This window comes from Maylandia zebra, linkage group LG17, assembly GCF_041146795.1.
Source record: "Maylandia zebra isolate NMK-2024a linkage group LG17, Mzebra_GT3a, whole genome shotgun sequence".
Taxonomy (NCBI): domain Eukaryota; kingdom Metazoa; phylum Chordata; class Actinopteri; order Cichliformes; family Cichlidae; genus Maylandia; species Maylandia zebra.
Window position 1 is genome coordinate 38,375,640 of NC_135183.1, and position 13,786 is coordinate 38,389,425.

The following is a 13,786-nucleotide window of genomic DNA, read 5'->3' on the forward strand; positions in this document are numbered from 1 at the left end:
AATCACTAAAGAGACGCGTCACGTTTTCTTTCCCAAGGTAGCGTTCGCATGTGCAGAGCGCTGCTGTGATCGTCAGCCCGAGCGTGGTCATGCGTGTGTGTGAAGGGTGACTAAGGGGATTATATGCCTGTGATGCCAGCAGACAGGCTTAGAATACACCTGCTGGTAGTGTGACACAAGCAGAGGCTGAAGCATCAGACACCATGCAGGGAGAGGTGGAAGATGGTGAAAGGACAGGTAATGAGGACCCCAACTTCCTGTCTCAGCTTAGTCATTTAGAAAAATGTACAGAGCCTTTCTTTTAAACTTGTAGCTGTCGAGGGACCTCGCTGTGACGTTGTAATTAGAAAATGACTGGAAGAAAAACTATCAAAGTTATAATTGTAAATGATCAGGTAAGAGTTTAAAATACTTCAACACATGTCGATGCTCTCAGCTCTTTAGTCATGATCCCACTTTACAATGCAAGAGAAAAGTGTACAGCCACACATACTTATACTAGCCCATTTACCCCACCATACAAGTTACCAGTGACCAAGTTGTGAATTGAGTGCAGGGCAGGGATTAAACCAGCTCCAGCAGGCAGGCAGTGATACGAGGTCAGGCAGTCCTCTTTCAACACTTCCACTATCCAGGATGACTGTCGTCATCCCTTCCTGCTGATGTCTGTTAGCCAGCTTAGCATAATCTCCACTAAAAGACACTTGGGAGGGGAAAAAAAAAAAAAAAAAAAAAAAAAAAAAACCTGGCTTAGTGTGGTAGTCACTGTGGAAAATGGTGGCAGTGAAAGCTTAGCAGTGAACAGGACACAGCAATTACTCAGGAGCAGAACTAGAGGAAGATGAGGTGGCAGCAAAAGTTAGGGTCACCTGCTGAGTCACGACTTAAAAACGATACAGTCTGTTATCGAGCGATACTTTGTTAATTACTTGATTAATGTCAGAATTTGCAAACTGATGATTCATCTCAAATTATGACACATCACGCCAAAAGAATCTGGTTTAAATGATTTATTAAGAAATGTTACAAATGTGGTCATTTTCTTGCTCTAACAATCCTTCCAGAAGAATCTGCCAATGCCTGACACTTTAAACCCAAGACGGGAAAAAAAAGAAAAGATTTTTAGTAAACTGCATGTCTACATACATCAATTTCTTAAGTCACAAAAACAAAAATGTAGTTAGCAGAAGCATGGTTTGTGCGTGTGTGTGCACGTGAATGCAACTAAATCTGGCACTGGTTAGAGTCAATGACTGAAGCTCTCTGCTACTACTATTTTTTTTATTTTTAAACTGGTAAATCAGCAGTGTATAAAAAAATATAAAAAAAGGCCATCATTTAAGATCCAAAAAGCAACCCAGCTGGTTTAAAATGACACAAAAAGCCATGATAGGTGTTTATCTACTCGCACTTTTGAGTAAGGCTTCAAACTACTGACCTTTAAATGTGTGAGCAAACTTACATTTCCCCCAACAGAAATATTCTTAAATGAAAACAAAACCACTCCATACAGCCACCTTTTAAGTAACCAAAAGTCAAACGTTTCTGTGAAAACCTCAAAGGTGACAAACCTTTGAAATGTAAGGGGGGAAAAGAAGCACTAAATGTGTTGGCATATGACAGAAATGAGGAAGAAACTAAATATATACAGCACAAAAACCATTGTATGCAATATGCAAAGGCGTCATGTTGCTTTGGGCAACAACCCCCCCCCCCACCCCCCCTACATATAAGTCGATCTTCACTGAAGACCCCTCGCCCGTCCCCCCACCCCCACACGTATCCGCTCATACACACAGATCATCACGAAACACGATTACATCACTAAGCCTGTTAGTTTGGGGGGGAAAATAAAAATAGGTGAAGCACTGAAACGCCAATCCCCTGCTCTCCCTCCTCCCGGTCTTCCCTCTTCAGTCAGAGAGGGGAGACGGGGCTTTGGCGCAGTCGTACCACTCGTCCATCTCGGGGTTGTATACCTCCACCGTGTTAAGGAACTCGTTTCCATCGAAGCCGCCCACGGCGTAGATTGTGTCGCCCAGCATGGCCACGCCCGCATTGCTGCGAGACGATGTCATGCTGCCCAGCATCTTCCAATCGTTGCGGGCGGGGTCGTACATCTCCACACAGCGAAGAGCGTGGGTGCCGTCGAAGCCGCCGACAACAAACAGTTTGCCTATCGAGAGCCAGAGATGCCAACATCAGGGAAGTCTGACCGAGAACGGATCAGTCTGAAAGGCAGGTCTAGCTTTTCGTATCTGTGGACTCACCTGCATGAACGGCGACGGCGGCCCCTCTGCGAGCCACATTCATGGGAGCTATCAGAGTCCAGGTGTTGTTCTCGGGGTTGTAGCGCTCCACGGTGTTCAGGCAATTCCACGACTCTGCCCCTCCAATCGCGTACATGAAGCCGTCCAACTCGCACACTGCTGCCTGGTGCCTCCCTGAAATCATATTCGCTTAATGAATACAGCTTTTCATCTCACCTCAGGCTGCAAAAAAGTCAAAATCCACTGTGGATACACACTGATGTTGAGGGAGGCACAGTTGGTCCAGGTTTTGGCCACAGGGTCAAAAGCGTCACAGTTCTTCAGACCCTTCTGCCCGCAGGGATCCGACCCTCCCACAACATAGAGTTTGTTGTTCAAGGAGCAGACGCCTTTAAGAGAGATGAAAGCGACGAGTTGAAGACTTCAGACACTTTTTTTCTAGACATGGAAAAAAAGTTACATGCATGCACAGTGGACCGACCTGCGTTGCAGCGATTCGTCCTCAGCTCTGGTACTTGAGTCCACTCATCAGTGCGAGGATCGTATTTCTCCCCACAGCTCAGCTCATCAGAATGTCCGTTTGAACCTCCAATCACGTAAAGCTGACCCTGCAAGAGGTCATTAGACCCTTTCACACTTCCAATTTTTGCAACATCAAGTGCCAACTAACAGAAATGTAACAAACATATTTGAACACGAGGAGTAGAGAAATACTTAAACAGGACAACTAATCCTGTTTGAACAGGTGCAGCTACGCTCCCGGGCGGATATTAAAATGTCTCTGTAATCCAGAACAAATGAACCTGAGATAAGATAAATGCTAAAACTCTACCATGAGCACGGCCATCTGGAAACGAGCCCTCGGAGTCCGCATGGGTGCGATGAAAGTCCAGCGGTCCTCCTTGGGGTCGTAACACTCGACAGTCCTCAGACACTCCTCTCTGTTGTAGCCCCCTGCAGGAACACAAAGAGGCACCACAGTCAATAACTCCCTTATATAAACTCAAAATATTAATCAGTGCAAAACCTACATGTCCAGTGAGAACAACGTGTGTACGTCTGTCCGTGCTGCACTATAACCTACAAATACACACCCCACCGACAGAGAAAGCAGTAAGGCTAATGGATGATTTGCCAACCTGCTGCAATGAATTTTCCATTCAAGGCTGCGGTGCCCAGGCCGGAGCGAGCATAATGCATGGGTGAGAGCGGTTGCTCTTCGAGCTCTTCTGGCTGGGCCTCGAAGCTGAGGCTCTTCATCAAGCAGGGAGTGGCAGAGGGAGATGTCTGAGGGCTGTTGCGACCGTGCAAGAAGATCACACACAGCACACCGTCCAGCACAGCCAGACACAAGTAGTTGTTGCCTAGGAGTAAGATTAGAGATGGTTAGGCAACAAAAAGTTTGCTTTTCATGTACAGCATGTGGCGTTTATTCCACCCAAAGGCAAGTTCTGATCGCACAGTTAATGGACTTACTTGCGGTCTTCTCAGAGGCGATGTATTTCCACTCTCTCCTGGCGGTCTGCTTTGGGGCGTTTGCTGCTTGGTTGGAGGGAGACAGGCTTCCTGAAGAGCTGCAGCTCATCTGTCGCTGGTCGCTCTCCCGTACAGGTTTCTTCTGCAAGAGTATATTGCAGCTACAGAAACCAAGCTTGCACCACAGGCCCCAACAGTGGCCAACGCCAACCAATTCCATCCCAGCCTACTCTTTGATCCAGCTGCTCTAACGTAGACGTAGCATGATCTTGCCGGAGCAAGTACCAAAATCTCACCTCCCCATATCTGAAGCCAGCTACAGCAGCTACTACAGCAGTGTCAGACCACCACACAATTTAAAGGAGGCTGATAAAAACCTGAAACAGCAACTGTCCACGCTCAGCTGGCTGAGATTAGCTTAATAAACACAGAGAGCTTTTAACATATGCTCAACAGCACTGCCAGGCCGGCATCATTGGTCATGTTCTACGTTACATTAGCTCTTACATTGTGGCTAAATTATGGTACAAATGAGCCATATAGACTTTTAGCCAGAAAGGGACCATGTAGTTCTTTGATGCATGGTCAGGCACAAGCTGTATGCCGCACGCTGCCAAGCAAAGTGTGGTAGAGGCGGTGAAGCCAGGCACAAGCTGTTGAGTACCTGCACAAACTGAAGGTGGTCCTCCTCGCCACCAAACACCTCACTGTGCCCCTCAATCACCAGCCCTCCATCCACCAGCTTATGGTCAGGTGAGTAGTACAGCGTTTGCACCTGAAAGACAAACAGGAACAACACACCCATGTGGCTGTCTCCATGGCAACACACTGAGAGCCCCTTATAAGGGGGGAGGGGGGAGAAAAAAAGGGGGGGGGGGGGGAGAGGCAGTGCTGTAAAGAGGAGAGGGGGGAGGGACAGAGACCTGGATCTTCTGCTGTTTGAATAGAAAGGCTTCCTTTAAAGACACACATACCACCAGCACTGCACAGAGTGTGTTAGGCGTTCAAGCGCAAGAAGATATCGGCCGAATGTGACAGAGCATCTCCTTAATTTCCATCTATGAACAGAGGGAGTTGGTAAAAAAAAGAAATAATAAAATGCGAAGCTCCATCTGGAAAGATCTTCTGTGAAGAATGAAGAAGAGGAGCTGCGTGTGGCACACTTCCCACATCAGCTGCTTCAAAATTCAGCCTCTAGTTGAAGTTGTTACTGTGACAGCAGCCACAACGAGCAGGCAAGTCCAGATGCCTAACAACAGTGCAGGTAAAACAACTTTGCTGGGACATAACAGATTAAATCCACCAGGAGACGCGAGCAGTCAGATGTATTCTGTCGGAGCTGCTGGAGTCACTCAGCTGCCCATCTTTAGGGCATATAAAAATAAAATAAAAGGCAAAGGATTGATGTGTGTGTATTTTAGAAAAGTTTAACATGAATTTATGTGCAGTAACGGGGTATTCAATTGCATGTATCGCTTGTGAGGGAGATGATGAACCATGTGTTCTGATAAATGTGGAAATGGGATTCATGTGCATGTATGCCATGGACAGATGGGGACACAGTGTTGTTTGGCTGCAAAGAGAAGCTGCTGAGGGGCAGTTGTGCTCCTCTCCTCCCTCCCTTTTCTCTGACTCATTACCCTGGTGGCTCAGTCCTGGCTCCTCAGTCTGGTCTCCTGCTGCTGCTAATAAACCTACAGGAGATATAAATCAACGGGGAGGAGTGCCTGTTAGTGCTGCAGCAACAAACGTGCACCTGTTCAGATAGCAAAAAGTGAAAAATCAGAATCAAGGGTCAGACCTTTGAGTGTGTGTGTGTTCATAGGAGGAGAGGAGCACCGTAATACTCAGATGGGGTTGCATGTAATCCAACCACATACCCAAAAGAGAATATTGGAAAAAACAAACAAACCAAAAATATAAAGACAAGAGCAGACAGCAGCTCTTTTGGGCTCACCTCTAATTTGTAGTAGGGTTCAGGGGTACAGAGTTTCTTACTGCAAACACTCCAACAAATCAGAGGGAACAAAAAAAGAACAATGCTGATAGAACAGCATGAAAATGGCATGCCATTTCTACTTCAGCCTCCTAATGACTTCTTAATGTCAAAAACAGGAGGAGTTAAGAGGGAGGGGAAGGGGGAAGGCAAGAATGCAGATTAGTATGAGCCGAGACGGCACACCCGGATACTGACCTCCTCCATCAGTCGTTCCAGATGGTCACCGTTCTCCCACAGGCTACGCTGCACCCAGTTGAGAACCTTCGAGTAGAGCTTGCCATTGCTGGGCAGGGTGAGGTTGTCTTCTAGCATTACCTCCAACTGTAAACACAGAGTGAGGAGGTGAAACAGGAGGCGTGCACGGCAGAAATGAAGTGAGCACGTAACAGAAAATGAATACCACGAGCTTTACTGGGTAGCTGGGAACCTCATCTTACTGAATGATTAGCATTTTGCCATTAGTTTGTTTAAAATGCCAATTTCAGCTCTTCTCTCAGCATAATGCAATCCTACAATAAAGGAAATCACATGCAGGTTTATATTCCAGCCTTACAAAACTGGAGAGGCTCACTTTGACTCAACCACGGGGTTAATTCAGTCCAGTGTGAACAAAAGCCTCATGTTAGCCTGCTGCGCTTCACGTCCCCCACACTCAACAGGATTTGAGTGTAATGATTAAAGGGCGCACGTTCATACTGTAAGTATCGTTAATCTTGCGTTAGAGTCAGAAAGGTATAAATGTAAAGCTTAATCCTGAGTTATTTCACTAAACACTAACTGTAGCTACAGAGACATAAGACTGTTAACGGAGGCTTACAATGTATCACTTCTTCATTACAGAATGGCTCAAATGCACTTAAACAGTCAATAAATACTTAAATATTTAACTACATGTGTGATCCTTTATGCCAGTACCTTAAGGCGGGGAAGTTTAAGGAAGTCCTCCTGTTCAGACACTTCCAGTAGATGGTCTTGGATGAAGGCATCTACCTGGGACAAAAATCTAGCATCTCCCATAGAGCTGGCAAAGTTTCGAAAGGAGATGGCATTCTGGGAATCCAATTTAGACAGCAGGTAGTCGCCACAAATCTGAAGTGAGCGGAACACACTGGGATTAACTGAGGAAATAACCTTTAAGGATGATGGGGGAGAAAATTGTGACGAATGGGGCCGATGAGGAAAAAACATACCTGTTTGACTCGCTCCATTTTGAACCTTTTGGCTGCAGAGTAAACTTCCTTGACCAGCTCCTTGTCTGCCTTGAGTCTATCACACAGAAAATGCATAGTCGTTATCAACCAAAGGTTAAGAATCATAAAGAGATGGGCGTAAGGGTCAAAGGTCAGAGTTGCTACTGACTGGGCAGTATAGGCGTAGTTTAGCAAGATCTCCACAGCCTCTGGGTCCAAGTCCTCAAAAGTGACATGTGAGACTCCATGAGACTCAATGTCACTGTTAAAGATCTCAAACAGGTAGGGACTGCAGCAAGCCAGAACTGCACGGTGGGCCATGAGTTCGTGACCACACACCTGGGCAATAAAGAGAAAGAAGGGTCACTCAATCAGGATCGGGGGGGAAATGCATAAAAGATCACAGTGGGTAAAACTAATAAAGTTAAAATGAAAAGCAATTGAGTTTTGTTTTTTTTTTTACAACATGTATTTAAAGGTTAATCAGTGGAGTAAGTGGTCATTTGTCCTCTAGAGCACACCCTGCTCCACCTCAGCTCATAGAAGTTCACAGAATAACTCGGTGGCTTTTCTGAGAATGTGCAATGGACCATGCAAGTGTTTCTGCAATAAAGCATACCTGCAGCCTAACGTCACAGAACTGCCCGTTTTTCCTCAGGGCATTCATTTTGGCCACGGTAGAGTCCAGGAAACTTTCATCCTCAAAGATCAAATAACCGTTTTGAATCATCTTGGAAAAATTTTGACAAATTATCTAAGGAAAAAAAAAAAGAAAAGAGAACAAAAAATATATGCATTTAGTCAAGCACTAATGAATATCTTCTGCAGTGTGAGACATGCTTTCAGGTATGCAGGATCGTAAACGCTGGCTTATTTCATTGACGACTACACCGGATTAGGATTAGGCGTCTGCAACGTGCACTGTCAATTATAATCCTTGCATTAGTGGTTGTCTTACCTAATAGAGAATAATTCAAATCCAGGGAAGCACCACTGCTGAGAGCAGAACAGGAAACAAACGTAGGCACCAGGCAAAGCAGACTAAGATCCCTGTGAGAACTAAGTCTTCTTCACCCAGGGAGAGGGATGGGAAGTTGTCAGAAGAAATGCCAGCTGACCACTGAGCAGAATGGAGAGGGGAAGCAGCCACAAGGACAAACTATCAGGCTTGAAGCGACTGCAATCGAGTCCTTGGTATCCCGTTGGCTATAGAGTAGTACTTATTCTGTGTTTGTTGCACATTATAACCTGCATGGGGGAAAAAAAGGAGAAGGAAAACAGGGAGTTACGTTCTTGCTTGGTTTTTAAATGGATGCTGCATGTTCTTGGCATTCAGGCAATGTGAGCATGAGTCAGTTCCACGTGGTAAGAAAGTGAGCGCTGCAGTCCCTTCTCTTTGGAAACAAACAATCACGCAGCAGAGCTCAGTTTTCCTCAATAGTCACAAGACTGCTTACAAAATTCAATAAAAGATAAATCAGACCAGTCAATCCCATCACGTTTAAGAAACTGTTATCCCAATATCCTGTAAAGCAGGGGTCCCCAACTCCAGGCCTCGAGTGCCGGTATCCTGCAGGTTTTAGATCTCACCCTGGGTCAACACACCTGAATCACATGATTAGTTCATTACCAGGCCTCTGGAGAACTTCAAGACATGTCGAGGAGGTAATTTAGCCATTTAAATCAGCATGTTGGATCAAGGACACATCTAAAACCTGCAGGACACCGGCACTCGAGGCCTGGAGTTGCCTACCCCTGCTGTAAAGCATGGAGCCTGCAGCACTGGTAGCCAAGCACCATATACTCCTCCCTTGCAACACTCCATTTGGCTCTAAATCTCCACACCTGCTGATAAGGCCAAGCAAGACCATTTAATCCATCTCATGTCTTCAGCTTCATCTCCCCTTCTCTCCGAGGCAAGGCTCCATCAGCTCTATGTTACATGACAGGCCTACTCGGCTAGCTCCTCCCTATAGGAACCTTTATAATCAGGCACTGACCTATAAGAAAAATGCAGGAGGAAACGACTTGTGACATGTGAAGCTTCATATAATAATAATAATTTTTTTTAATTTAAAAATAGCGCCCCTCAGAACACCCAAGGACACTGTACAGCAAATGCATCATATACATGTAACCCTAGTGCACAACCCCACCTACAAATCACATCACACCTAGTAAATCTCCAAAAGTTGATTCTGTTCATCTGGACGTAGCGTTTTGTGGGAGAAACGTTTTGTCACTCATCCAAGTGACGTCTTCAGTCTCAGCTGACTGCAGGTTTCCCCAAATCTTATAAACAGTACATTTGCATAATGACTGAAACCAGCCCACTGAAGGAACAATGGGCTGGGAGGTCAGTTCCGTAATCATAATTATGCAAATTCTCATGACCATTGATCAACAACCACTGACCAAAACCCACTGACCTAGTAAAGATCCTCCCCCTCAGACATTTCGATCCAATACTAAAAAACAAATTTAGACTTCACCAAAAAGTAAAGCAGAGGGATACCTAAACTGACCCCGAAACACACGATTATCCCAGTTTAACAAAAAGATTTTAACAGAAGTAAATACAGCTGTTCTACGTTTGACTTCACTGCTAACCCGATAAAGAAACAGCAAAAGACCAGACTGACAATGAGGCAGACAAACAGCATGGTCTTTGTAAGCCGCTGCTGAAATAACAACCATGTTATCCGCTGTCAGATAGTTCAGAGGAAACAAACACATTCTTTCCAAGCCAAGGTCACGTGTGAATGACACATTTGTAATAAAGGAACAAAAAGGAGAGAAAACTATTCATTTGTACTCTGCTTTTTAAAAACATTTATTTTCCAGCTAACTTTGAATAAAGTGCATGTTTGTTTTTACTGCAACATTAGAAAAGGATCAATAAAAACGGTATGAATACATAAATCAATCTTAAACTTCTATCCGATATCATTTACAATCACACTCGCAGAGCAAGTACACACATGTACTGAGCCAGATCAACAAAGTAAAAGTACTCAAATCCAGTGACCTACTAAACTCATAACCATACTGTTAGCAGTTTTATAAGAAAGTAATGGAAGGAGGATCTATTCTAAGAAGGGATTACTGTGCTTCAGGCTGTATCCAACAGTTTCTTTACCTCCACTGCAACCCACAAAGGGACGTGAATAAATTGGGACAATTCAAGTCTGAGGGACAAAATGATCATGATTAAAAAAATAATAATAAAAAAAGATTAAAAAGTAATGCATTTTCCTGAAAAAGCATTACACTACTTGTCAGTCACTACTGGCTTTATTTTTTTGCAAGTGCTGGAGTGATGCTACTTGCGTGCAGTATAAAAATTAAAGCCAGAAAGCATCAAGATGTGCCATGTTGCGCAACTGTTTTGTTTTTGGGAAAGAGCTCATTGGCAAATATGTGAACCTGCCAATAATGTGTGCCAAAGCACACACTGAAAAAAAGCAAAGCTCGGTGGCACATTCTAGAAAATAGGCTTTTTACAAAGCAATGAACAGCACACACAGCGAGACTGGCACAGAAAGCTATAATTCAGCTCGTCTGCGTGTGGACGGAGGGCACGCTGACCTATTTTTGAGTCGTTACGCAACATCTGGCAGAAGACTCCCTGAGAAGGAACAAATGCTGTGAACTCCTCCACAGGCCTGGGTCCACCACACTGGCATATTGACTCGTTTCACTTCCCTTTTTCCCACCAAGCACTTTACGTGAAACTCTGGCAGCCAAAAGCCACACCTTCAACTTTCCAGATAGTTCTTTAACAGAGTTTCCATCTTAAACCCAGCTTTCCTGACACAAGGACCTGGTGTATTTGGATAATTTTAAACCACTGACACAGTTATTCTGGGAACCAGTAAATGTTTATTGTCTCAGGCTTAACAGAATATGTATGAAATTGTTGCCTGTGGCTGTCCTTTGGGGCACTTGTGTGAGCACAAGTCATGATCAAAACTTGTATCACATCAGACACTGAGCAAGCAGTAAAATAAGAAGGGGGGGGTCGGGGCGCATGGTTGATGAGCTTCAAATGCCGTTGTACAGGCAGGCTTGAAAGCCACTAAACAAAGGAGGGAGAACAATAGCCTGGAAGAGAAAGAGTGACACTGTTCCCAACTTTGTCACAGAGGACAGCTCTGAATGGATCCTCTCTCCGTTTTTCCATCTGATTAAACAGGCACAAAGAATGCTGGTAGGAAAGCTGAACAATTAATGCTTGTTAGGCAGCCCTCTTGTGGTGAAAAGAGGCACTGCTTAATATTACACCCAGTTTTCACCGTGTGGAAATTTACCGCCTGTAACACGTCGCAAAGGGAATCTAATAAGGGTGAACAACAATAACAAAAAGCACTATACACCCAGCTGCCTCTGTAGCTTATTAAAACACAGTCCTTCCTACGCTGGAACATGTCTGTAGTTGAAATCCATTCCAATAAGCTACAAGGTGAGGAGGCCGTCAAATGCATGTAAGGAGCAAACCAACCCCCTCCCCCAAGTCAACTACTGGCCATCTCATTAAAATAGCACGTCTGCAAATAAAAGCACTAATGCCTGTGAGCACAACTGATCAGACTGCATATATACGCACACACTCCATTTAGCACATACTGGACATACATTAAGGAACCCGTTAAATGTTTATTTTTAGCCCTTTCATTAAATCAGTGTGTTACTAGGGAATTTTCCACGTGACTGTTAGCTTCAGAAACCGATTAACAGCACAGTAGGTCAAATACTACCATGGCGTTAGGCAGCATGCAGCCAATGAATACCAAATGATCAAGGGTAATCAATAAGCCCCAGTGGCAAAAACGGGGCATCAGTACTGTGGCAAGACTGGTCACAGCCCACAGAATGTGGCTAAACTACATGAAGGGTCAGTAAAGGACAGCGTGTCCCACCCTAACTACCTACCATTTCTCGAAGGGTAAATCTTGCAATTTGATTTAAAGTACGTATGTTTGTCTCGTCGCTATTATGCAGTGCCATTCAATAACCCCCTCTCTCCTTCACTCTAGCGAGAGGAAACCACCACCAGGGCCATGATGTCTGGCGATGATCCAGAAGTCATATAGCCACTAAATACAATCCCGCCACCGGAAACTGAGTCGGGAAAGGGACCCCCCCCCCCACCCCACCCGCCCTAAAGTACCAGATTAGGTTAAATCGATTTTTTTTCTCCAAAGACTACAAAGGAAGACTATACAAATACCTCTGCATTTACGCGACCTAGGCATGGGCATGCAGGTGGAATGAACGGAATGAGCTAGGAAGTCACGGAGAGATGGATCCGAGGGAAGCGCATGTTAGCCTTTTTTTAAGCTAGCAACCGCTTCCTAGCTCGGTAACCACGGGGCAGCTACACCAACAATAAATTCAGACACTGTGTTTTATTCAGTAATTACATCTAAAATAACAATACTCTTATGTTACCGGTCAGTGTTAGCTTATTGTAGTCATCAGTAACGCCAACCTGAAAGCTGAGGCCGGGGTAAATTGTCCGCGACTCTCCGCTACGAGGGAGCATTGCGCGGCATTTTCAGCGGTTGTCGCACAAACCCGATAAATGCGAAAATTGCCATTTATCTTAAGCTCCAAAATACACATCTAAGAGTCGTTTTACGGCCGTGCTAGTGCCCAATAACCCATACAACGGCTTCACCACGCGTTAACAGCTGACTACACGTCGAAGCCATCAAGCAACATCAGTTCATCTCTGAATTATTTTTAAGAGAGAGAACAGTCTTACCTGAGGCGTTTGATAACAAATGATATGAGACATATTTAATGCGAATTCAGACTTGGTGGAGTCGAGCTGGAGAAAAGACGCAACGCGGCTACAGGCACGGCGTGTGGAGCTAACGGTAGGTCTTTTCTTCCTCAGTAAAGGACCGTCGACACACAGTCAAACTTCGACTGTCTCTGTGCCAGAATGGCCGAGCAGCGCTAAAATGAGAACGCGCGCTCCCGAGAACCGCCACTCCGCCCCCCGCGTCACCGAGAGTGGGCGGTCCTTAACGCCCACTGTGAAAATGATGAAATCCAGGTTGTAGCGAAGCGCGGTGGATTATTAGAAACACACTGAGAAAGACGGTTTTATTTATTTTTATTTTATTTATTCGTTATTAATTTATTCATGAAACATTTTAATATTTCTTTAATAACTAGTCCTAAAAACTCTTTTAAAAAGGCTCATTCCTCGATTATAATTAACTGTTGCGTTTAAGGTATTTCTAAGCAACTTTTCAGAGTGTGGTTGCTATGGAGATGATGACCTTTGTTAATAAAATTTCCTCAAAATTGAATCACCTTACAGTATATACCACTCCTCGTATGATCATCATGGAAATGTGTTCATTTTATTAATTCGCCTGTGGTTTTTCCTACGTTTATCTAAACCTCTTTCATCCATTCATATCAGCAAAATAGAGAAAGTAGTAAAATATCTACAGTGAAACGAGATTAAATTGGCCTTATAGTGTCCTGTTTGAATAGGATAGTCTTTTATCTTCTCTGTCTTTTGAATGCACCTGCCAAAATTTACTTGCTATTACTAATATACTGATCCTATGAGTCATGACAGCAAGCTCTAACAATTACCACAAGTGATGTCCATTAAAAAGGAACATCCAAACTAAACCGTGGCTGCTACTGCAAGGACGTCATTGTGGAAGAGCCCATTCACCTGCTGTGACTGAATGGAGCTTAGTACAAACTCAGTGCGTCAGTAATTAGATTAGAGGATAGGAATCACTTCCATAGCCACGTGTCAGTCAGTCAGTCAGTATCTGCACTGTGAGCATGTCTATTTGTCTGCAGCACAAGAGCATATG

At 44.5% G+C, this 13,786-nt stretch overlaps 1 protein-coding gene across 2 annotated transcripts; it reads right to left on the reverse strand.

Moving 5' to 3' along the window:
• Positions 1-995: 995 nt before the first annotated feature.
• Positions 996-12,892, reverse strand: ivns1abpa (influenza virus NS1A binding protein a). 2 transcript variants are annotated; one of them, XM_004553831.5, is made up of 15 exons: positions 12,703-12,891; positions 7,894-8,183; positions 7,555-7,689; positions 7,105-7,274; positions 6,936-7,011; positions 6,661-6,834; positions 5,941-6,066; positions 4,411-4,521; positions 3,747-3,888; positions 3,410-3,634; positions 3,103-3,224; positions 2,752-2,878; positions 2,528-2,659; positions 2,271-2,444; positions 996-2,176 (listed from the first exon to the last, which is right to left on the reverse strand). In XM_004553831.5, the coding sequence occupies exons 3-15, from the start codon at positions 7,663-7,665 to the stop codon at positions 1,914-1,916; spliced, it is 1,953 nt and encodes a 650-aa protein (XP_004553888.3). In that variant the 5' UTR covers positions 7,666-7,689; positions 7,894-8,183; positions 12,703-12,891; the 3' UTR covers positions 996-1,913. The 2 variants fall into 2 exon arrangements, with proteins under 2 accessions (XP_004553888.3, XP_076731876.1); XM_076875761.1 differs by having other exon boundaries at positions 6,936-7,274; positions 12,703-12,892.
• Positions 12,893-13,786: the final 894 nt, after the last annotated feature.

What these genes read in the sequence shown, in the direction of transcription:
- ivns1abpa (XM_076875761.1), bottom strand. Translation starts at nt 7,665, where the DNA reads ATGATTCAAAACGGTTATTTGATCTTTGAGGATGAAAGTTTCCTGGAC. An exon ending in AAATGGAGCGAGTCAAACAG is followed by an intron (nt 6,835 to 6,935) that starts GTATGTTTTTTC and finishes CGCTCACTTCAG; the next exon opens with ATTTGTGGCGACTACCTGCT. An exon ending in TGGAACGACTGATGGAGGAG is followed by an intron (nt 4,522 to 5,940) that starts GTCAGTATCCGG and finishes TTTGTCTTTCAG; the next exon opens with GTGCAAACGCTGTACTACTC.